The sequence below is a fragment of the Populus alba genome, chromosome 19 (assembly GCF_005239225.2).
Source record: "Populus alba chromosome 19, ASM523922v2, whole genome shotgun sequence".
Lineage (NCBI taxonomy): Eukaryota > Viridiplantae > Streptophyta > Magnoliopsida > Malpighiales > Salicaceae > Populus > Populus alba.
Window position 1 is genome coordinate 22,185,995 of NC_133302.1, and position 24,903 is coordinate 22,210,897.

At 33.3% G+C, this 24,903-nt stretch overlaps 3 protein-coding genes and 1 non-coding gene across 4 annotated transcripts; 2 read left to right on the top strand and 2 right to left on the bottom strand.

Annotated features, from left to right (window-relative positions):
* Positions 1-175: 175 nt before the first annotated feature.
* Positions 176-7,507, bottom strand: LOC118044216 (B3 domain-containing transcription repressor VAL1). The gene is made up of 14 exons (XM_035052423.2): positions 7,199-7,507; positions 6,804-6,918; positions 5,588-5,669; positions 5,340-5,441; positions 4,162-4,826; positions 3,954-4,050; positions 3,688-3,862; positions 3,044-3,123; positions 2,867-2,924; positions 2,500-2,759; positions 2,301-2,350; positions 1,675-1,788; positions 1,490-1,557; positions 176-1,066 (listed from the first exon to the last, which is right to left on the bottom strand). The coding sequence occupies exons 2-14, from the start codon at positions 6,914-6,916 to the stop codon at positions 366-368; spliced, it is 2,565 nt and encodes an 854-aa protein (XP_034908314.1). The 5' UTR covers positions 6,917-6,918; positions 7,199-7,507; the 3' UTR covers positions 176-365.
* A 3,917-nt stretch (positions 7,508-11,424) lies between these two features.
* Positions 11,425-12,464, top strand: LOC118044217 (probable glutathione S-transferase parA). The gene is made up of 2 exons (XM_035052424.2): positions 11,425-11,834; positions 11,912-12,464. The coding sequence occupies exons 1-2, from the start codon at positions 11,520-11,522 to the stop codon at positions 12,254-12,256; spliced, it is 660 nt and encodes a 219-aa protein (XP_034908315.1). The 5' UTR covers positions 11,425-11,519; the 3' UTR covers positions 12,257-12,464.
* Positions 12,465-14,000: 1,536 nt separating this feature from the next.
* Positions 14,001-14,126, top strand: LOC118044244 (small nucleolar RNA snoR100). The gene has a single exon (XR_004686753.1). It is a non-coding gene; the product is annotated as a small nucleolar RNA snoR100 (small nucleolar RNA).
* A 2,779-nt stretch (positions 14,127-16,905) lies between these two features.
* LOC118044218 (trans-cinnamate 4-monooxygenase) lies at positions 16,906-20,041 on the bottom strand. The gene is made up of 3 exons (XM_035052425.2): positions 19,123-20,041; positions 18,580-18,713; positions 16,906-17,715 (listed from the first exon to the last, which is right to left on the bottom strand). The coding sequence occupies exons 1-3, from the start codon at positions 19,905-19,907 to the stop codon at positions 17,117-17,119; spliced, it is 1,518 nt and encodes a 505-aa protein (XP_034908316.1). The 5' UTR covers positions 19,908-20,041; the 3' UTR covers positions 16,906-17,116.
* Between the last annotated feature and the right edge of the window lie 4,862 nt (positions 20,042-24,903).

The window sequence follows — 24,903 nt, forward strand, 5'->3', positions numbered from 1 at the left end:
GAAATAGTGGGGTTAAGTTGAGCCAAATTGAAGTATAGGGTTTGAGATGAATTGATCAAATATAACAAGTACAAAAAAACCAGGCATATGAACCTCCCATTACGATCGCAGTGGCAGGCAGGACTTCGTATGGAGCAAACACAGATTCTAACAGAGTAATATAAAGGGCAAGATGTTGTGTGAATGGAAAATTAAACATACAGCAAAATTGCATTTTCTATGACTGTAGAGATATGTATAGCACCACCCCTTTGGAGGGGACATTAAAAAAAAAACAAAAAATAAATTACACTAATCGAGTGAAGAACATCGAACTCCTCGTGAACTACCATATCAAGCCGATATAAATCGACTAGACAGCACCGTCAATCGCGTCTGCTCTCATGATTCCATCCTATTGATGCAAGAAATGCTTCATCGGACAGGCGCCTCAGACTCTCTCCACCATGTTGAGCTTGACCTCCCTGTTGGTCCCACACCAAGCTTGAAAGACCGTTTTGCTTGATATAATTATCCAACGGTGAGTTGGCCATGTCAACAAGGTTCATCGTGCTCAATCCTGGCATGTCCAGCGGCATGTCCTCCCTGTTAGGATGACAGTTTAGGTCTATTTGCCCAGCACTAGTTTCTGGCTTCTCAGTTTGTGTTTTGCTTTGACCGACTTCAGTCTCCGGATTGTTTGTAGGCAACACTTCATGACTCATTGTGCCATTCACTTCTGATTCCTTACGATCCATGTTGTCCTTCTGAGAAGTTTCTGCTTCACGTTCTGATTGGCGCTTCTTCTTGCGCAGCATGAGGGTTTTAAAACGGCGCTTTACAGTCATGCAGACATTACATGTGCATGTGGGCTTGTGCTTGCCTTTCCCGCTTGGTGGTTGAATGCAAACGATGCAAGTGCAACCAGGGCGGTGACGGGGATGCTTTGTGGTGGCTCCAACTGATGGCTCACCTGAATCATCTAGATTGTCTCCTAAAACTGCAGCACTAGCCAGAGCATCTAAGCCAGAAGGCTCGCAGTTTTGGAACCGCTTTTGGCTTTCTAAAATCCTTCGCTTCTTGAAATCTGCTTTTACAAAGATTTACAGGTGGGTTTTCAGATCAAGGAGATGTTTTGAGATTCATCAATAATAAAAATCTTGCACTTCAAAGGAAAATCTCAATAATATAATATCACCATGATTATTCAACCCTATCTTTTACTTGATAGTAACTGAATCAGTGATGTATGTATCAGGTTATTAAGCTTACATTTTAAATGAAAATCTTCACTAAAAAACTATCAACAACAATTCAAATCCTGTGTTTTCCTGCATGTGTGTGTGTGTGTGTGTGTGTGTGTTATCAACCGACCTGCATTAATATGAAATTTAAGTTGTCTAGTCATGGTGATTTCACCCACTTGTATTAGAAACCAAATCTAATGACACCGATAAAAACTCTCCAATGTATAAAAGCTTATGCAGAAAGCAGAAAGGGTCTCTCATACCTTTGCTCACTCTCAGAAGATTATCCAAATCCTTTGGAGTCATCTCTTCGGGTACAGAACATGTACACCTAGTAAAGTTGACCATAAAAATTTGAATTGTGAAACCAAATATCAATCATGAATGATTTTTAATGAAATACCCTAAATAACGAAAAACAATATTTCATAAGCAAAAAATGAGCAACCTGCTTGAATCCCAAGCATTCTCTGAACACGTCCATTTCGGGGGGAGAAGAGCATCCACAGGAAGCTTTCGCCATTTGGAACAATCATCACATTGAGCCCACTGTTCTTGTCTCCTGAAAGATTCAGTTATTGAGCATTAAAATAACTGACATGGAGCACTTCACTACACAAGCCCATTCATGCAGATTAAGAGTTTCTACCAAGATCCTACATTACCCCAAGCATGCAGCATAACCATAGATGATTTCAATGCACTAGTGGTTGTGATGGTGATGGGAGAGAAAGAGGGTATATTACTTGCCGAAAACAGATGAACATGGGAATAGAGCTACTTGATCTCTCTTGCTTCCCTTAATTAAAGGTAGTAAGAAGGAGGGAAGCAAGCAGAAAAATCTGTGCCATCATCCATATCAAGGGCCATGATCACAGCATGCCCTTTCTATTAAAAACTACCAGAGCCTTATTCAAAATTTGTGTTCAATGTACTGTAAGGAAACGGTGACAACATATAAATAATACATTGGACAAATGCTGAAAGAACTCCAAAATATCCTTGACCAACCCATTATGGTAGTTTCTTTTCTTAACACAAAATGTAACACCATGCATATACAAGAATCCTTACCCAGGTGAACGAGAAGTAAATATGGTCCTCTTCCCAAAAACTGGAGGCTCCTAAATGAAATAAAGAAATTTTATCAAACAGTTTATCTAGAAAAAATGGTCAAATTTAGAGCTTCAATGCACTGAATCCTTTAAAGCATAACTGCACATATAACTTGCAATGCATAGGCAAGCAAAAACATCAAATAAGAGAAACCTACATCATATTCTTCAAATTCATGGTCCTCGATAGTGACAATAGTTGGTTTCACACTTGGGGGTGGACGAAGCAAGTCCTGCGCTTCCTCCCATGTTAGTCTTAGCTCCATAGCATCCTCACTATGCATGAGTAACCTCTTACTTTTAGGTCCAATATTTCGGGTCCTTTTCTTCTCCGTTGGTGCTGTTGTTTGCTGCAGTAGATCCCCATTTATCCCACCCTCATGGTTCTCACTATTGTTCCAGCCAATATATCCATCAGCTAATTTCAAATGTTCAGACAGAGAATTTAGGTCAGGATCCCTGCTGCCTTTAAGGATCTAAAAAGGACAGATTAACCACTTACTGCAAGGAGAGTCTCAACAGTACCAGATAAAGAAGTTTCCCCTGAAGCAGTGCCATCAGGAAGACCAGATGCCTGGGCGTCCTGTTCATTCAACAAGCATGTACAAAGTACATGTAAATCCGCCCACGCATTAAAAAAGAGATATGGTATCTGAAAGTAAGAGGATTCAGAATGAAGTGAAAATGCCAATAAGGCTCAACCTGTATATCTTCATTGTTGTTTGTTGATTTACGAAATCCCATGACAAGTTTGCCTCCAGGATCTATACGGCTAAATGTTACTGGAACAGGAAAAAAAATAGCATTCATAAGATAACATTAGAGAGAAAGAGAAACACTTGAAATGAAAGTGATAATTACCTCCAAGTTCCAATAGGTTAAAGGATGCAAAAATATGACAAGCTTAATAGAACATACAATAATCAAACGAGGCAACATCAATGCGCTTTAGTTCTGTTTGAAAGAACTCAAATTTCATACATATAGATAAGATTTAAAAAGGTAATGCAGCTGAGAACCTCTCCTTTCATGCCAAAACTGGTTATATTGTGTTCCATTAATTTAAACAACTGTACTGCCATCTTAGTCCATATTGGTTTCTACATAAACCAAACCATTGTTAAACGGCTTATATTTGAATGAAGCAATATATATCCTAATAGCTATGTATTAACATCTTCCTTTAATCAAGAATAGAAATAAAAAATCAAGCACACAACCACCCCCGGCTAGGAATAGCATGAATTTTACAATAAAGCATCACAGAATATGATTCAATGTGCAAAAAATGTTGTGAGAACTCAGACATTAATATCTACTTTAAGCAAGAATGTAACCGAGCATACTTGTATCTCCCGCTTTTAATTGCATGGATTGTATGCAAGGGGTTACACCCTCCAACACATACATCCTACTGTTGTTGTTGGGCCAAAATCTGAACTGAAACGTCCATTCTCTCCCTTTTATATCTTGAATCTTTAAGGGAATGCCTTCAGATTGAGAAATAGGAGGAAAATATGCCTGCAATATTTTAAAGTTTATGCAACTACAAAAGCAAAGAAGGAAGCAAGAACAAAAAATGAAACGAAGAGAAAGGCACAGGCTGTATTACTTCTGCACATGCTTTTGGGAGAACCAAACGACCAATTCGACCAGCATCACTGGCACTGAGAATCTTCTCAAACAATGGCACAATATTGGAGTTCAAACTTTAAGATAACATACTTAAGGAAACCACTAATTCTGAATCCATTTATGATGAAAAAACAAATCACAAATGCAAATTTATCCAACGAATTAGACTTTAAAATAAAGGATACTCTCCAGATAGTTGCTGCAGCTCTTGGTCAGTGATCCTTGGCCAATACCGAGGAAGTAACTGATTCTTTCCACGCCCCTCAGCAGGAGGCCTTGCAATCCGTAGCTCAGAAGCTGCACCTTTATTATTTTCTGAACTTGACAAAAGGCCCGGTTTTGAGGGTTTAGGCAATATTGGTCGAGATCTTTGTCCCTGCTGAAAGGAAGAAGGTGTTTTGCCTTGTTCCCTTCCTTCAACAGCCCCACCAGGAAAGGGTGAAAAATTTGTGGTCCCGGATGGAGCTCCCAAAGCCATACTCAGAGATGGCTCAGAAAGTGAACAGTGCATATCTCTCATGTCTAACAATGAACTCATATTGTCTGGCTTGGTGAATTTAGATGATCCAACTGATGGTAAAGTCATGTTTGAGAAGCCTGTGCCAATATCCCCAATTGCATGCCTGATCTCCTCTTGTCTGAATTGCCCAAGACATCCATTAGCGTTGGCTCTCTCGGAAGGATGCAATAGGCTGGGTTCACTAGCCTCTATAAGCCTGCACAATTGAGCAAGTCCTCCCTCATCATAGTCATTAGCAGCCACTGTGCTTTCAACGGGAATGGACTCCAAATCACCAGCATTATTTCTTGTCAATGAGCCATACCCATTAGGAATCTCATCACTTTGCATCTGCATGAACAAATAGAAAAACAAATGAATGAGCACATGATTAGAACCACTAAAAGCACACTGTCTTGCTACCAAATAAATGCCAAGAAAATACATTATCCTTTATACGACAACCATAACCATAAATTTAAGTCATGAAAATAAAAAATGAGCATGAGAATCTATAGGGACGTGCAAACATTATTAGCTAGAAACGCTTAAGGATAAGCTTCCACAACTAACTAGCTTTTTCACAAGAACACATTAATCATTTCTGTCACCAAATTGTATGTGACAAACAGTCAACAATCCTGAAACTATTTCTGAAGAATCATCAAGACAACCAAAGTCTTCAAATCCATAAACATGTGTAGCATGTAATTTATTAAGCCTCTATAACTATGTATAATTCATACTTTTGACAGAATGACCAGAAAAGGTAAAAAAGCAAAAGCAGTTGTTTAAACCAATCAAACTAAAATTCAAACATACTGCATACAGCAAATTAGAAATGCTAGTAGCAATTCATCTTACTGAATGAAGTCGAGAACTCCTTGCACAGCTACTACACCCAACACCCCCATAATCCAAGAGTTCAAGCAAAAATTTAGAGGCTATGCATCCACAGTGGAGACGCTGCGAAACAATTTTAAATTAGACATTTTTCTCTTCTGTTCTTCTTCTTTTTGGAGGAGGGCCATAAGTTGATATAATATAAGAAAGGTTCAACAAACAAAAGGAAGGATTTGGAAAAAGTAAAAGCCACCAGACCATTAACTTACCTTGGTGCATATATTGCATTTCCTCCATCCAGGTTCCTCAGAGTGGAAAGTATCACAGAAAAGGGAATCCTCATATGCAGATCTAAGTTACAAATAAAGATATAACCCAAGTTAAATTAGCAAGGATTTAGTGAAAATAAATGGAAGTAAACATATGGACATCAATAGAATGATGAATCAGAAACATGATGTTTCCAAGTTAAAGGTAAAAGCAACTTGTAATGCACACACAAGGTCAGCCAGAGTAATTGTTAAAATGTTACAAAAACTACTAAAGTAATAAGGTGTCTCATGATTTCACGAAGCATATGGAAACTACTATGAGATTGGTATAAAGCTTCATGTATCGCATAAGTTCATTAAAGAAAAACCATGCATATCAAACTCAAAGAGCAGTCAAGTGAACCAGTTCAAATCAAGTGAACCAGTTCATATCTTAACTACTAAGATTTGTCAAAGCATCTGAGATGGCAGCATCTCTATCTAACATTAACATTTGCTACAGTTGCATATCATGCGAGAATGGGTTATTCATTCAAATTGAAATTAAGGATCCATTACCAGCCAAATGCATGAGAGAGGAAATATTATTCATTCATTATCAAAACAAGCCAATTGTCCACATCAGAACAAAAGAAAAATCGAACATGCAAGGATGGGAAATAATTGTAGCTCAACCCCTTCCTCTGACTGTCCTTCTGCCAGTCAAACACAAAGTTTACTGATTTAGACTCATTCTGCTAAAGATAAAATTTGATAGGTTCTCCTAGGACGGCAAGCAATTTTCTTCAGCTGGTTAATACCATCGACAGAATTCAATACATTGTAGCTGTGGGTGCAGAAACATACAGATTGAGTGATTTGTATCGTTGAGTATAAGCCATGATTGGCTGCTTACATGCTATAATTAAAGATCAAGACTTTCCATGATATAATAACAAGTAGTTGCCCGTTTATATAGATGGTTATACTCTAGTATGTACTGATTATCTAAATATAGGTGTCTTAATAACAATAATCATAATGTCACCGATTCTTACAACAAAGTACTAAAACACTCCAGATGACAGAAATCTAGAAAAGTCAAAACCCAATTAGCAGAAACAACAAAGTGATGAACTTGAATCAAAACATCCCCAAACTGCTCTATGAGAAGCTACTTAGCTACTAGCATTGGAAATTAAATCCACGACAAGGAAGAAGAAAAGGAAATTACCCGCAATTAAAGCAGAGAAGAGCATGACCACCAGATCGCAAAGGCCAACCTCTCTTCCATTCATGAGTCGTTGTAGTTTGACACGATGCATTCATGCAAATCTTGGTGCCCATTTCTTTTATTAAAAAAATAAATAAAAATCAACCCTCTCAACTAATAACAAACCAATCATCATCAACAACAAAACCCAATCATAAGAATCCCTAAAACCCCTTTTTGATCAAAACCCACAATTCAATTGAAACAAGAATCAAAACTTGTCAATCTCTCCATGCACAACATTATGAATAGTTCCAAATCTCAACAACCCCTCAATAGTAAGAAATTAAAGAAGAAAAGGCCCAAATCTTTAAGCAAAAAAACTGAAAAAGAAACAATTTTTTCAGCATATTTACCTTCATTAATGTCAGTGACTAGTACTGAGTGAAGAAGAAGAAGAGGGTGAGTCAAAGAGGAGAGTAACGGCGAGTTAATTTGTTTGTTTGTATTATCATGGGCAGAGACAAGAGACAAAGTGTGTGTGTGTGTGTGTTTTACAAATGAGAGAGGGAGAGAGAGAGTGCATGCAAATATGCGAAGGAAGGGGAGAGAGGAAAAAGGAAAGATGCATGCACGACACTTGACGCCGCTTTCCTAACAAACATAGAAAAGTAGGGGAAGGGTAGTCGAGTCGAGTCTGGGTCGAGTGGGTTCGAGTTGACTCTTTTTCTTTCACTCACTCATTCGGACAATGACACCATCAAGCGGCGGTTTCGTGGGTTTTTGTGATCTGTTTCGTCCAATACATTACTCCTATTATTAAGATTGGATCGGGTTGTTTTTCTTATTTTATTTTATTCTTTTTTTTTCAATTGAATTGTAAGAATATTGACATTTTTTACACGTTGTAGGCTCTTTAAGTAACTTTTAAAATATATTTGGATTGAATAAATATCAATTTAGTGGTTTTTTAGGGTTTTTTTTTTAATGATATAATCATCTTTCTATACTATTAAAAATCATTAAAATATTATGAATTTTATGTTTTTTCACACTAAAATCATTTTGAAGAAGAGAGCTAAGAAAGCATTATTTCATTGAAAGGTTATGTATTTCTGCCATCTTTTGGATGGTATATATTTCATCACCGACATTTTAGTTTTCTTAATTTTAAATAAGACAAGTTAATATTTGAAAGAGGTTAATAATAAGTTTTTTTTATAAAAAAATTAAATCTTTATCACTCTATTAAAAATATTTAAGAAACTTCTTCCCTGGAAATAGGTTATTAATTGGGTTGACCTAATTAATTACCCTCTAACATAAATCTTGAGGGCTCTCGTCCCATACTAAGATTAAAAATTTTGATTTTTATCCATAACTTTTTATCAAGATACATATTTAAATCCAACTAACTATATATAATTATATTTTTAAAAAAAATTAAATCACAAAAAACTACCTACAAATTAAATATTATTTGCGACACTAAAATTAGGTTTTTCGTACTAAGTGGTGCATGTGCTCGTAAACAATAATTCCACTCAATTTTGTCTACGGATTTTAATTAGATAGGTTATGTTTTTTGATTTCATAGAAATAATTAAATTGCTTTCAAGGACTGATCATCCTGCCTTAATTTCACCCTTAAAAGATATATTTTTCATCGTTGGTTGATGAAAGCATTTGAAAATAATTGCTTGATGTGTTGCTTTGGTGAGGATGAAGAATAAAAGATAAGCGTGAAGAAGGAAAAGACAAGACTTAATTAGTGGTGGAGCCAAGAATGTAAATGATAAAATTAGTTTGTAAATTAAATACTTTTAACATCTTCTTAATTTAATTAAGCTGGTTTAATTCCCTTAACCAAAAATAATTTTCTTCCTTTTTGAAATTTCATTAACATTATTTTACTAAAATGTAAAAGAACAAATCTTAGCAGAAATTTTTACCTTTATAGCCTTACATTTCCAACAATGCTATGCGATGGCCAGTTTTGAATTTTATACTGACAACTATAAATGACAGGGGCAATAAATGTTACGAGGAAGAAATAATTTGCTGTAATTAATGCACAGATAAATTTATTTATACTATTAGAGCAATTTTTTCAATATATGTCCTGTTAAATAAGTTAATTTTATTTTAATTATATACTAAAAAATATATAATATTAACAAATAAACTAAATTAAAAAACAAGTGGTAATGAGAAAAAAATATTTTTGTATAAGAGGATAAATAATATAACTCAATCCTCAATCCAATAAATATAAAAAAATAAAATTGAATAAAAAAAGATAAAAAAATCGGCTCGAGTCAATTTGAATTAGCATGAAAAGCTTATAGCTCAGGGAATGAAAAGCGAGCCAATCCGAGCTAACCCACCAAACCCACGGTTCATGTCATGAAATCGAGATAACCTGGTACAAAAGTAAATGTAAAAGACATAGATTTAAAAAGAAAATAAGTAAGAAAAAAACGATATTAGCTCGTGTTAACATTTCAAACTCGTGATCTAAGGTATTAGACCAAAAGCATTTTATCTGGAAAAAACATAAAACTCAATATCCTACCCATTAAATGTTGAAGGATTAACTTGAAAAAAGATTATAAATTACACAAAAGAATTCAAAACAAAAAATGATAATTAAGAGAATGAGGATCAAAATTAAAATACAAAATAAATTTTATTTTTGATTAAACGGTGAAATCGAAAAGAAAAGTTAATTAAACAAAAGGACAAAAAGAAATGAAGATCAAAATTAAAATTAAAATGTATTTTTGATTGAATGGTAAAATTGAAAACAAAAATCAATTCAACAAAAAACCCAAAAAAATAATCAAAAGAATAAGGACTAAATTAAAGAAATAACATGTGGAAAATCAGGATTGAAAAGATAAAATTAAAAATAAATAAAATTTCTATAAAAGAATCAGGAACTAACAATATGATAAAATGATATTTTTAAACACTGTTAAGTGCCTCCCACACGTTAAAGAATGCGCCACATGCACTCTAATTTTTTAACTTAGTCATTTTATTGTGCTTTTTAATTTTTTATATTTGGTCAAATTGCTGGACCCGGATGGAGGTTCAAGTTTTATAAGTGGACTTCAAGAGGATACAAGGCAAATGCTTAAGATTCTCCAACCTACAATGTCGATACAAGCTTTTGAACAAGCTAAGTGACTAATAAGAGCCTATTCAATCCAAGAACTGTTCTCTCATATAGCATGGATCGACAACCAAGTAAACCACCACCAAAGACTTTTAACCATTTAGAAAAAGAACGGCATCATGGTTCAAGACAAAACTCTAGAACTTCATACGAGGAGAGGAGAGGCTGGGGATATGTTTTAGATGTGGGAAGAAGTATGCACATAGACATCAACGTAGCATGAAGGAATATCATACAAGAAGTGGCAGAGGATGCCAAATGCTTGATGCTTCTGAAATTGAGAGTTAATTCTTTGTAATTATTTTGAAGTAGGGGGTGCTTAGGCAGTAGAACTTGGGATGTGTGATAGAATTCATACAACTTTGTCAAGCACGAAAACCGACATTGATCTGGTGATTTGTTCCTGTGGGACAATTGTTGTATGATGTTTCTTTGCATGACCATGAGTTGATGAACTTGAAGTGCCTAGAACTTTATGGAATCATACTACTATTTGTTCTTATGTATTTTGCTTCTCTCTATTTATTCTTCTAATTGAGAAATCAATTATGTTTCTTATGGATAAACATTTTACTTTTATGGCTGGCAAGATTAGATCCATCTGTTGGAGAGAAGAAATGAGAGAAGAAAATGCAAAATCAGTCATCAATGAAGATGAGAGCACGAAAGAGCATTTTATGCGAGAAGGCAACAGAATTTCCATGTGTCCTCCCACTCCGACACCTGCCAAATAGTGAAAAGAAGAGGTGTAAAGCAATAATAAATGGATGTTGCAGAGAAGGATTGGTAGATGAAGCACACAGAGTTTTCAGAACTTCCTGCGTTAATAGGATCATGAGTGTGGCTGATTCCTCTACCGTGGGCTTACTTTGATGCTCCTCATTCGTGGGGTTTTGTTTTACACTTGTATTTGATTTTCCAGAGAGTTATATTACCTAAATTTTATATTACTCAAAGATGATAGAAAAATTCTCTCTTTTCTATTTCTCCCTCTTCTTTATACTTGTTTCATAAATATTAGTAGCTACGCCTGAGCTTGAGAAAGCCAAAACACACTTTCGAACACAGTCCACGTTCATCCCCAAGCATAACCTTAGGCCTGGTAGTTGAATGCATATCATGCTTCCTCTTTTTTCTCCTAAGAAAATAAAACCCAAAGAAGAAAAAACCATTCTTCTATAATCTTATGACTTATCCTGGTCAAAGATGGTGGGCATGCTACGGGTTACTTCACATGGAATCTAGTCTGAAAAGAATATTAATGGATTTGGAGAGGATAAGGTTAAAAAAAGGACAGGTCGATCTTGACAATCACATCTGAACTTGGTAAGCAAGCAACTTAGAACATACCACGATACCATGAATAATTAGCATACACACATGTAACTAGACCTAAGCAATGACATCATATGGTGCTGATCATCATCATCTTTGATTACAGTACTGTCAATCAGCAGCTATAAATAGTTGCTGCTCCCCCATTTCCTTATTCACTGCAACAGCTTAAGAACAGAGAGATCGGTTGAGCTGGGAAAAGATCATCGCTTTATTTGGAGATGGAGGGCAGAGTGACTCTATTGGATTTCTGGTCAAGTTCATGGGCAATGAGAGTGAAGGTTGCCTTGGCAGAGAAGGGGATAGAATACGAGTCCAGGGAACAGAACTTGATAGACAAGAGCCCTCTGCTTCTTGAAATGAACCCGGTTCATAAGATGATTCCAGTTCTTATTCACAATGGGAAGTCCATTTGCGAGTCACTTAATATTGTCCAATATATTGATGAGGTGTGGAAGGACAAGTCTCCATTGCTACACTCGGATCCTTACCGAAGATCCCAGGCCAGATTCTGGGCTGATTACATTGACAAGAAGGCGAGTATTTCAGCACTTGTTAGCTTCTTTTTTTTGTTTTTCTCGTGTGTGCGTGCTTATTGTTTATTTGAACGCAGATGTATAACAGTGCCAAGAAGTTATGGAAGGAGAAAGGAGAAAAGCAGGAAGAGGTAAAGAGGGAATTTATAGAAGGCTTGAAGACTCTTGAAGGAGAGCTTGGAGATAAGCTTTACTTTGGTGGTGAAAGCTTTGGATTTGTGGATGTAGTGCTTGTTCCTGTTACCAGCTGGTTCTACTCTCTTGAGATTTGTGGGAAATTTAGCATTGAGGCAGAGTGTCCAAAGATCACTGCATGGATCAAGAGGTGCATGGAAAAGGAGAGCGTGTCCAGTTCACTTCCTGATCCTCACAAGATCTATGACTTCGTATTGCTGCTTAAGCAGAAAATGGGTATAGAGTAGGCTTCAGGCTTTGAATAATGAGTGAAGGCATTCCTGATAGAATGTCGGAACCAAGAATGGGAAATGGAATGAAGTTTGGGGATGAAGATAGAGTGATGTTATGTGATAATTAAGTTATAAAGTTTAGCACTTAATGCTGATAATTTTTGCTGTGATTAGACTTTTAATCCGTTTTAATTTGGAAGGTAATTAAGTGTCTGTTTCGAAACGAGGCGGTCTAGCTTGTATTTAGTATTTCCAAATGAAAAGCATCAATTTTAAGTGAAAAACAAAGCCTAAATTGAGTGCAAAACTTCCAAGCAATATGTAGGTGGGCAGAGATATCGAACAGAAACATGGAGGTACATGTGAAATCCAGAAAAAGCAAAATTTATCGATTTTTCATTAAACAACAAAAATAGAAAAGAAAAAAAAAAAAAAACATCAGCTGAGCTTGACACGGTGGGCATTTTCTTAGTCACGATACTTGTGAATAAAAGTCGGACCTCGCCGCTAGCCAGTGGTTGCCCATGTCCTCTTCCCCACCAAAAGTTTTCAAATCCCTTAAAAATCTAAGAGTTTTAGGGAATAACTTGTACAAAATGGCCCTCCAAAGTCAAAAGTACACATTCTAACCTCCCAGCATTAGAACTTTGGATTCATCCTCGATACTTCTGTATTCAAGGAACTAATTAAGCTCCTTGGTTTTGGCAGCTACATTAAGGCGGAAGCGGAAGCGGAAGCGGAAGCGGAAGCGGAAGCAGAAGCAGATGAAGCAGCTTTATTTATTTATTTATTTTTGTAAAAGCTAGTTTTAATATTTATCTTTTAAATTAACTCGAGTTAATTTTTTTATTTTTTTTAAATTTTTTATTCAATGTTAAATTGATTGAGAAATATATTTCATAATTTATTTTAATTAAATTTTTTATAAGATTATCTCAATTTTAAGACTTTCATCATGAGTTTGGTAGGTTAATTCAAGTTATTTTTTAATATTTTTTATTTTTCATCATTTATTATTGAATTACTTGAAATTATATATTTATAATTTATTTTGAATTATTTTATATAGATTTATTATATTTTTATGATCAAGTTTTTAAATTTAACAAAGTCGAACTTAAATTAATCTAATATGTTACAGTTTTAATATTACATTTTAAAAAATATTGTTTTAATTTTTTAGTTAAATTATATTTTTACTAGGTTATCAATTTATTTTTTAATTCATCAAATCAATAGAGATAAGCCCCTATAATTTTTTTTCTGTTAAAAAAAATATTAACATCACATAAATTTTTTTTTAAAAAAAAAATCAATCCGAACTCGCTACGTTGCAATTATCCAACACAAACAAGTTCCGAAGATGTTTTCATTGTTGAACCTGGAAAAAAAAAAAGAGAGTCAAATATAGTGTACTGAAGCCCAGTAATAAAATAACGGTCTTAATTATCTGGGCTTGATTACCATCTGAACTGCATGAAACAGTTTGTGAATTGTGGTCAACTCGTGGGCTAATACAATCTAGCCCAGTAAAAGTGGCAAACCCTAGCAAAGACACCCTCGTTTCTTCTATATATACCATATGATAGACTACCAGAGTTGCAGCTGCAGTTCTAGGTTGCTTCAAAGCTCAAGCCTCGTCGTTTTTATGTTTCATGATGTTAGGAGACTGATAGCCATGATATATATAATATTCTCTCTTGTTTATTTTGTTTTGTGGTTCTGTGTACAATAAGCCGATGCTCTGGATTGAAAAAAGAAATGAAGGAAGCATGGTAATGTGCACAGAAATTGATCCAGTGATGGAGGGTCACCATGTCTGCTCCTTATGATGCTTCTCTTTTATGGAGGCTTTGAATTTGGGGCCTGGTTTATACCCACATTTTTTTCCTGCTTTCTTCTTTCCTTCATTCTTTTCTTCTCGTCTCTGTCCTTTGTTTCATCTGGGGATTTGTTTTTACATAAGGTGTCTCCTTTTCTTTCCGCCTCCAAGAAATCTTAAAATTTTAGTGTTCGTTGCAAAGGTTTGATCTTTCCTTCTCTTTTGTTTTTGCTTGCACTGTTTTGATCGTTATTACCGTACCGGACAAGCACTAAAATGTTTTCCCGAGGAGCCCCATGAGATTTTTATCGTGGACTTTGAGTGTTATTTTATTAAAAAAGTTGGATCTTGAAAAATTAGAAGAAATCTTCTCATAACAAAAGTAATTATATATTATGCCATGCAACACAATACATGAAAGCAACGAGAAAGTTTGAGTGGAAATTAAATGAAGATCCGAGGAGATAATCGTACTTATCAGAGCCGCTGGGGCTTAACCTGACCAGAGGGTGAGCACAGGGATGGATACTGGATTCCTGGTAAACTTAATCTGGGAAAATTAAAAAAAAAATTAAAATTTTAATACAACAATTTATGTGGGTGTAATAATAAAATTGAAAAGATTATTTTGAATTTTTTTTTTTGTTCCTGAATTGAAGGTAAGTGAATAGGGATTTATTATCATGCTCTATTTGTTTGCTGAAAACTGCGTAGTTTTTTTTTTAAAAAGTAAATTCTAAGAGCATTTTTATGTTTGGTGGTGTAATGAAAAATAAGTTAGAAAACACTTTCCAGTATTTGGTTATATTATAAAAAATAAACTGGAAAATAACTTATTAATATTTTATTTTTCTCTAAATTTATTAAAATAATGAGTAACAAATTTTACAAATTAAAAAGTTGAATGAGAATAAAATTGAAAAAAATATAATTTCATAAATTATCTCAAATAAAATAAATAATAATCAAAATAATAAAGATCAAATCTAAAAATAAAAAAAATAAAAAGATAAAGAAATTAAAATAATAATAATTAACATTTCATAAATTCTTTCAAATAAAATAAGTAATAATAAAAAGAATGATTACCAAATTTAATAGAAAAAAAACTTTAATTAAAAAATAATAAGGAAAAATCAAATAGTAATTAAAAAAATAAGGACCAAAGTTAATATAAAAAATTAAATTCTAATGGATGAAATTGAAAAATAAATATTCAAAACAAAATATATATAGCAATCAAAAGTTTGAGGATCAAATTTTATATAATCAACAAATAATATGACATTTCTAAATTTTTCACAACTTTTGAAAAGTGTTTTCCACCCAAAATAAAAATAAAAAAAAACACTTTCCTAGAAATAAAGCCAAATTTTCCTTTGACTAAAAAATGTTTTTCATTGATCGAAAAGTATTTTCTATTAACCAACTTTACTAATAACAAACAAACATAGAAAACTTTGAAAAGTGATTTCCCGAAAATCACTTTTCGGGAAACAAATACAGCCTTGTATTGAAATTCTTCTCATGTTAAGTGAAGTACCAAAAAGATTTATTATCTTTAGAAAAATATAATATTCAATCCCTTCAAATAATAATTGATTTGATTTTACCCTTCATATAAAATTTAAGTTTTTTCTCCAATAATAATAATATCTTTTTTCAAATTTAATACTATTAATGAATATAATAATATTTATAATATTAATAATAATATTAAACTTGTCTTGTTCAAGTTTTTAATCTATTCAAATAAAATTTATGGATGTTTTTCAATTCTAATATATATTTTTTCAAATTAATTAATTTTTATATTAATAATATTAATGATAATAATATTTATAATAATTTTAATACTATTAAAACCCACTTACACTAGGCCTGGTTGTGGCGCCAAACCCAACTATGCTGGGTCTAGCTTGGGTGTCATGCTCAAGAAACCGGGCCATACCCAAGTAACCGCGGTCTAGCTGGGTCTCCAGGCCTAGGAAATCTCAAACACAAAATTTTTTTTTTATCCCTTAACTCCAGCAAAATCCAAAAAATTCAAAAGAAATAATTAAAATTAACAACCTGATATAGTGATAGAACAATTATACATGCCCAGAACAAAGAAAAACATCAATGAAATCATTGTCACCCCATGCAAAATCCATCAAAATTAAGAGTTACCAAACAATTAAGTACATTGCAGTAAAGCCTGTATCTAACTACCAGTCGCTCCCCATTGAACAAATCATAAAAATGATATGTTCATCAATTATCCACTGATAACAAACAACTCATACGACACCACACACATCATGTAAAAATAAAAAAATAAAATTACCCATAACTTATTGCGACAACTAACCAACTCCTCTCCCGATAAAATACTTTTTTTTTTTTTGTAATTGAATAAGTAAAAAGAAAACCTCCGATTACCCCGCTGCATAGTCAGTTTTTTGTTTTTTCTCTCTTTTATAAATTGAACCCAATGCCCTTTTTGTCCCGGAGGATATTTTCCTCCAATCGGAGGTTTTTCTTTTTCTGTTTATAAAGAAAATGTTCCCTCTTTGTTACTTTATCAGCCAATCAGAGAAATGATACCTAGCTATGCCTTCATTAATTTTTTTTCTTTATAAAAGAATGATTAGTTAAAAAAAAAAGGGTTTCTTGCTGGTTTTGCTGGGCTACCCGAATTATGAATTTACCTGGCAGGTCACGCGGTATCACCGGTCAATTGCAAGCCCTAATTTTACTTTTTACAGATCCAGCTAGGACTCCGAGTCACCTGGGTGGTGAATCAGCTTGCCCGGGTGGGTCTAATAAATTGAGAATTCACATGGTCTAGGGGCAAAGCTACAAGGAATTAAATATCAACTTATTGCAAAGTCTAGAAAATATAATTTTTGAGTTCATAGATTTACAGCCACAGCTCCCTTTGTATCATCACTAGAGCCAATTTCACCTGAATCCCACATCCAAAACCATTCCTTTTTTTTTTTTTTTTTTTTGTCAAGACTCACAGTAACAATACACGAAACAAAACAAAAGGGAAGTAAGAAACGAAACTAAAAGGACCTTGGCTTTGCAACAATGGTGGAATGCTTCAAAATGTGCAAGCTGAACTGTCCACCTTTCTCTGAGGTGTCAATCTTTGACTGTCCAGGAGGAGGCAAGAGCTCAAAATTCTGTACCAAACGTCCCAAAGTAATACCAAGAATTGGTAATGCAAGAATAATTCCAGGGCAGCTCCTTCTCCCGACTCCAAAGGGGAGGTACCTGAAATCATTGCCATTGGCCTCAACCTTGGCCTCCTCTTCGAAGAACCTCTCTGGCCTGAATTCTTCAGGGTTTTTCCACTTAGCAGGGTTGTTGGCAAGCCACCATGCGTTTACCAGGATCTTGCTCTCGGCGGGGATGTCAAAACCTCCGAGCTTAGCATCATGGAGGTTCATGTGTGGGACAAGCAGAGGAATCGCCATCCTGAGCCGGAGAGTCTCTTTGATGACAGCATTAAGGTAAGGCAGCTTGTAGGTGTCAGGCTCAGTGATTTGGTGACCAGGTCCAAGCACAGTATCGAGCTCATCACGCAACTTCTTCTGGATTTCAGGATGGTTCACAAGCTCAGCAATTCCCCACTCAATCGACCACAGTGTTGTCTCAATTGCTGTTCCACAAAACAATCAATTCGTACGAGTAACGCACTATTAAATTCGAGCGTCTCGTTGTGTTGCGAAAAAAGAAAATTACAGAGCCACAAAACACAAAATTCGAGTGTCCATGAGTGTGTGTGTGTGTTGATATCCCCGCCAATAAAGTTGGTGGACGGACATGTACCATCAACCTACCACCACCATATATTCTTTATAATGTGAGAATTCAACTAGGCCTTCGAAAAGTTTGTTCACAAGGTATCTTGCTTGGTCTAGGAAAAGTTGCAGGTTTGAATTTGTGTAATATTCCCAAAAGCTTTTCAAGGTTGGTGTTGAGTGGTAGGTGAAGGAAACACAACAAACACCACCTATATGAGTTTCAAAGCGAATCAAACTCCAAAAAGGACGAGTTACATGCACGCCAACATCACTTGTTTTCTATAGATAAAAGAAGAGGTTTTTCTTGAAAAATAGCAATTTTCCAAAAAATAATAAAAAAGAAATAGCACAGTAGAAGATTTTTTTTATTGTTTTTTTGGAAAATAGCATTCTTAAAATTGCAAGTTTCCTAACCGCGCATTCTACAATTATTCTTTTCAAATATATAGGTTTTTTAATCTTTAATTGTATTATTAAAATTACTGATGTACCATATAAACACAAACCCGAATCTCCTCTACTTTTTATAAACAGAATTATTTCCACAAAAGTTAAGAAAAATAGTTGATCGATCACACAGGCTGGAACAACACAATCCACTAAATTAAGATGTTCGCAACAACACAATCTACCGAGTTGAGTTATTTTTAACGAGACAGCCCTTTAATTTATGTTATTTTTCTAAAACGACACACCCTTTGGATCATAGAAATACATACCAGCAACATTGATGTTCTCCACGATGTAAAGAACGTTGTCCTCATTGATCTCTCCTTTCTTTTGAGCATCCAAGATATGATCAATTGCACATTTCAAGCCTTCATTGCTCATGCTCTTTGCGCTTCCAAGTTTCCTATTGCCCCAAGACAAAGAATATTTATCGATTTTGTTTACAAAATAGCACAGTTGAAAAAAATAAAATAAAAAATAAAAATTTATTCTTTAAAAAAAATAGTATAATTTAACAATTTAAAACTATACCTACAAACCCAGTTGTTAAAACTTAAACAGGTAATGCATTTATTTATTCAAGGATGGGACAGTGATCAAAATGACGATGATGATGAAAACTATCAGTCAAGTACAGACACATAAATGATTGCTGGTCCTCTATCAAAATGTATTGTCGATCTGAGCATGATGACAAACAATACCAGAAAAAAATAAAAAATTATAGGCCATTGGATTGTAGTTCTAATTAACGAGATTGTTCAAGATCATTAATCAAAGAATCTAAATAGCCAAGAAAGAGAGAAACTTACTTCCTCTCTTCAACAAAGTAGTCCTTGAAGAGTTGCAGCCTTCTCTCTTTAACCTCCTTGCAGATCTTCAAGTAACCTCTCAAGAAAGGTCTCAGGATGGGGATAAAGTCACCGTAATTGTAATCAAAACTCTGAGCCAATCTGCTCCTCTCACCATTCAAAGCCTTAAGCTTATTAAACAAAGGATCCTCTTCGCTCTCAAATCTCCTATCAAACATAATCCTATACATGTTGTTATACATCATCAATTGCAGTCTCCTCCTCAAAACAATCCCATGAGTTGCAGCCTCGGGGTTTTTCTTAACATCCTCGACAACTTGAGCCGCTTCCTCTTCCCAACCATACCTATATTGTTGAACAACCTTGTTCGTAAAGAAAGGGACTGTCATGATTCTCCTCATCTTCCTCCAATGTTCACCATAGACAGTGAAAACCATGTCTTGACCTTTCCCAGTGAAAATATCAAAAACAACGTTTCTTGTTCTTGACCCGAATTCAACACCTTGCGTGTGCAAAACCTCTTTAGCTAGGTCAGGTGAGGAGACGACAACAAGATTGCGTTGGCCCATACGGAGGAGGAGGATGTCACCAAACTTCTTGGCCAAATCAGTGAGGTTACGGTGGTTCAGATCATCACCAACTTGAAGCCAGTTGCCAAACACGGGGACCGGTAAAGGACCGGGTGGTAGTTTAAAACGTTTGCCCCGTAGTTTTGAAACAAGAATGGCGACAAGAATGGCAAAGAAAGAACCCAAAAGGGTCTTCTCCAAGAGGAGGAGATCCATTATACTGGAATATGATCTTCTTTATCCAAAGGAGTACTGAAAGAGATTTCTGGGGAGAAGAAGGAGTGCTAGATTGAAGAAAATATAATTAAGAGGAGGAGAGACTAGGTGGTTGGTGGGGAGTGAGTGGGGGTTGGGAGGGGGTTTTATAAGCAAGAGAAGAGTTAAAGAGCCTACGTGGAGGTTGGAGATAAAAATAGTTCATAAGTTAGGTGGACGTGTGGCTTCCAGTTAGGTTTCTGAAACAGAGTTAACGGCGTTAGTTCTGAGGTGTGATAGGAGAGGGACAACACACCATTGGTCGTGGAGGTAGTAGGTGAGGCAGGTTGGCGGCACATGATGTCACATTGGCAGAGCCATAAAATTTTAAATGAGAAGGTAAATTATTAATAAATATTTGATATTATATTTTATATAAACATGTGTTATATATAAAGAAATTAATTTGAAATACATGTATTAACTCATGTCAAGTAAAATTAATTTAAGAATATTTTTAAAATAAAAAAACTTATATTATAATTATTCTTTCGAGTTTTTATATTTTAAATCTGTTTCATAATCACTTTATTCTTAATTTTATTAAAGATATTATTTCTAAATATATACAATTAAACTTTCATTTATTTATTTCTAAATCTTTTAGGGACTAGTGAAATTATTGGTAACAATTCTTTGTTGATTTGTTATTTTATACAAGTGGGTTAAACATTAATATTAATATATTTTTTTAATTTTTTTATTGTGTCTCTAATTTTTTAAGTTGTTGAGTACTTCATTTTTAATTACTAGTAAGTTGGTCACCATCATTTTTTATGTAAAATTCATAAAAAAATACATAGTAATTTATCAAAACTCATTTCAATTCATATATATATATATATATATATATGCATATAATATTTATTCATGTACATATTAATTTAACAAATCTATAAATTATAATAAACTCTAACATTTTGAATAACTAATTATTAAGGAATAAAACTAAAATTAGATAATGAAATAAATAGAAAAAATGAAAGAAACTCACCTAAAACATAAAGCATAAAGCATAAAAAAAATTACTTACTTAACTAATTAATAGTTTAGGATTTGAAGAAAAAATTTATAAAAAGAAGATAATAATTTTTTAAAAAAAAACTTGGATCAATTAGTAATTAATAAAAAAAAAAATAAACTTGTTAAGTTATTATATATATATATATATATATATAAGAGTTTAATTAAGGTTGATTATTTGGGTACAAGAACACGAAGACAGGATATAAACTGCAGGTAGCCATTGCATATTCTCACCCTTTCTTCATCTAGCTGTCATTATTGATAGTCTAATTAATTAGTTGTGCATAGTAGCGGAGCCACAAAGGGGGCAATTGCCCCCTTAATTTCCCCATTGTGGCTCCACCACTAGATATTACAGATTCTTTATATATATACACGTACAAGCTAGATCTGCATCTCAATTCAATACCTTATTTTCTTCTGTTTTTTTTTTTTAATCATAGCATCCAAGTTAATTTCTGTATATATTGACAACTTATATTATATATATGTGTGTGTGATGTGTGTGTGTTTTAAAGTCAATGAGCATATAAATCTTTAATAATCTTAAAATTTACAGCACTTAAATTAATAATTTTTAAAAAATAAATTCAGAATTTAACCACATTACACCCATCATAATTAATTTTAAATCTTATTTATAATGGTGTAGACTGGTTGAGTTAAAACAATAAAAAAAATTGACTAACACATTCAAGAATCCAAAATGATCTCTACTTGCTCCATTGACTTTTCTTCTTCTTCTTTTTCAAATCAGTATTATTCCTTATCCTTTGAAAGTTCCTCTTGATACGTGACTTCGATTTTATCTTGTACCAACTTTAGGTAAGGTTTTACACATGCATATATGTATATGTATACACTTCAAGAATATTCATTAATAAGTACTTAGTCAATACTCTCTCATGTTAGAATATCGATCCCAGATTATAATTAATTATGGTGTTTTTATAATTAATAAATTTTATTGATATAGCCAATTAAATTTTAATTGTACTGTATAAAATTTAAATGGCTAATATTAATACAATTAATGTGTTAATGATTCAATTAATTTATTTTATTTAATTATTTTAAATATACTTGGTAACTTATATTTTTATTGGGTATATATACATTTAAAAATACTTTCCCGTTTTTCATTTCATTTTGTATTTTGTTTTATTACAAGAATAGAGTAAAAAAAAAAATGGTTGGCGAAATGGGTTTTTTATAATAAAATAAATTATTAAATTGAGGAATACCGATTAATAAAATAATTAATTTATTTTCAATGCTACAAAATCTAACTAGTTTGAATAAATTAATTAAGGAACAAGCTTATCATCCTAGTTCAAAGGACTGGTGTCATGCTATGCTGCGAGTAAGAAACTTTGTACAAGTCTTTATGTTTTTCTCTTACTTTAATAAATATGTTTTGCGGAGGTGCAAATTGCAAATGTCAAACATGTTTTGAGGAAAAAGTCAAAATTTGGAAGAAATCAATCCTCAATTGAAATAACTGGAAAGAAGGAAAGGTCAACCTTTAAACAAGCTTTAGCTCGCCGACGAGACCTTACCGTTACTTTTAACGGCGTATGTGCAGCCTTCTCAGTTTCAACTCCTGCATGCCCATCTACCCCCCACCTAAATTCTTTCGCTTTCCCTTCAACATTTATTTTTCTTCCTTATCTCCTCCTCCTCTAAATATAAATTGCATGCTTTTCATCTCCTTAATATATATCTTCCATGCTTTATGGGGTGGTGAGTAACTTTTTTCCTTTCAATTTGAATTTTTTTAGTGGGTACAACATGAAACATATTTTTCATTAAATGCATTACTTTTATATATGTTGATTATTAGCCCAAGAACTTGTTTAGTATTACGGTGAATTCAAATATAACATCATGACAAAAGCATAATTTTTATATTATTGTTATGTGGAAAATGGGGTGCTCAGCAATAATAAATGGGCCCCAAAACTCTCTTTCTAACTCATGTTTTTTCGTTTTTTTTTTACATGAAAGATTCTTTTTTTGTATCAATTTGCACATCGTACCAATATCGGCCTAATAGATTCATAGAAATTTAATATCTCTCTTGATATTTGAAATCAAAAGATCAAGGAGGTGAACATATATTTTGTTTTCATCACCGGAACAATAATCCTTAAAGTTATTCTAACTAATTACCATCACGATCGATGTTGATTATTTTTTGTTCCATTTTATTTAACTTTTAATAAGTGGATCGTTCTTCAATTCGGTAATGAAGTTGTTAAATCTAATGAAATTGGTGAATGTTGACAACTGCATTCATCAATGAAGTTAAGAAAATTATATATAAATTATTTAATAGATAATTTAATGGTAAAAATTTAAGACCAAAAAGTTTGTTTCCTTTATAATTTCAGTTCAAGCCACATGGTTACTAATATTAATAACAACTAAAGGTTTATCCTTATCATTAGCTTTATGATTTATAGGAAATTAGTCGAGTTATGCATAGCTGATCCGGACACTTCATATTAATAATAATAAAAAAATTATATATAATAAAAGGAAGCAATTGGAATTCACTCTCTGTTTTTATTTATTTATTTATTTGAATTGGGAAAAAAGGTGATGGGTGGTGGAGACTCAATACCAGCTCCAATCCTCACCTACTACCATGGATAAGGACGTGATTTCATACCTACCTCCCAAGAAAGTCGAGCAACTACCACCACACCATTGCTCGAGCTACTTTCCTCCACTCCACTCCATATATTTCTATATATGGATATATATAATTCGAATTGAAATGCTTATGTTCGTCCACGTCATTTCTTATGTAATAAAAATATATGGATATATATATATAGTTCGAATTGAAATGCTTATGTTTGTCCACGTCATTTCTTATGTAAAAAAAATCTCCATTTATAGCATCCCCATCCCTATACACCCAACAATGCCCGCGATGCCAAGAATTTATTACATGTCTACCAATATTGTAATCTATGCATAAATCTCACAGCATAACATGGACATAAATATATAATTTAATTCAGTGATTAACTTTTTAAAACTAAAGAAGATTCAAGTCGTAATGATTTTATTATTATTATTATTATTATTATTATTATCCGTACCATGCAATTCAAGGCTCTAGTTTGCCATCATCTATTACACCATCTCTTATCTTCTCGGCGCTGTTAAAACGACCTTCGAACTTCAGGTGATGGAGCTCGGTGCGTGCTCTTATGTACTTTATACAAAAAAAAAAAAAGGAAAAAAAAAGGAAAAGTCCCTTTCCTTGCCAGTTACTTGACGATGATGTCGGGGCAATGGACGTTTACAATGACACGTAAGTATGTGGTGTTGTTCTTGTAAGTATCCGTTTGTTCCTGTGACTGTGATGTACTGATGTTGTCTAATTTTTGTTTTATCCCATTTTAAATATGTTCGAGAAAAGTCTATTGTATCCTTGTATAATATATAATTTCTAATACTTTATTTTATTATTTCATCCTGATTGATAAAATCATATTCTTCATTGAAGAATTAAATTTTAGTCATATGGAGATATAATAGATCTTTTTCTAAAACAAATGATCTAAATGTTTTAGAAGCACTCCACCACGAAAAATTAAAAATAAAGAATTTTATTTTGTTAAAATTCTACTCCTATATATATATTTTTTAAAAAGCATTTTCAAAATAAAAATGCATAATTATATCAATCTAAATGATAAAAAAATGATAGAAAGATATAATTATATCAATATAATAAACACATTTAAAAATATATATAAAATATTATAGATTTTTTCAATTTTTTTATCCATAACTTTTACAATAACAACTATTTTTTTTAACTAAACGCTTTATTATTTTAACCACGATTGCAATAAAAATTATAATCATAACCAAAGTTAAAATTAAAAATGTCATGATGAGAGATATAAAG

Bases quoted from the DNA above. Each gene is read 5' to 3' on its own strand.
- LOC118044216 (XM_035052423.2), bottom strand. From the start codon at position 6,916: ATGGGCACCAAGATTTGCATGAATGCATCGTGTCAAACTACAACGACT. The intron at 5,442-5,587 runs GTAAGTTAATGG...ATTGTTTCGCAG, and splicing joins AATGCAATATATGCACCAAG to CGTCTCCACTGTGGATGCAT. The intron at 2,760-2,866 runs GTACTGTTGAGA...ATTTGAAATTAG, and splicing joins AGGGGAAACTTCTTTATCTG to CTGATGGATATATTGGCTGG.
- LOC118044217 (XM_035052424.2), top strand. From the start codon at position 11,520: ATGGAGGGCAGAGTGACTCTATTGGATTTCTGGTCAAGTTCATGGGCA. The intron at 11,835-11,911 runs GCGAGTATTTCA...ATTTGAACGCAG, and splicing joins CTGATTACATTGACAAGAAG to ATGTATAACAGTGCCAAGAA.
- LOC118044218 (XM_035052425.2), bottom strand. From the start codon at position 19,907: ATGGATCTCCTCCTCTTGGAGAAGACCCTTTTGGGTTCTTTCTTTGCC. The intron at 18,714-19,122 runs GTAAGTTTCTCT...TTGGGGCAATAG, and splicing joins TACTTTGTTGAAGAGAGGAA to GAAACTTGGAAGCGCAAAGA. The intron at 17,716-18,579 runs GTATGTATTTCT...TTTGTGGAACAG, and splicing joins GGAGAACATCAATGTTGCTG to CAATTGAGACAACACTGTGG.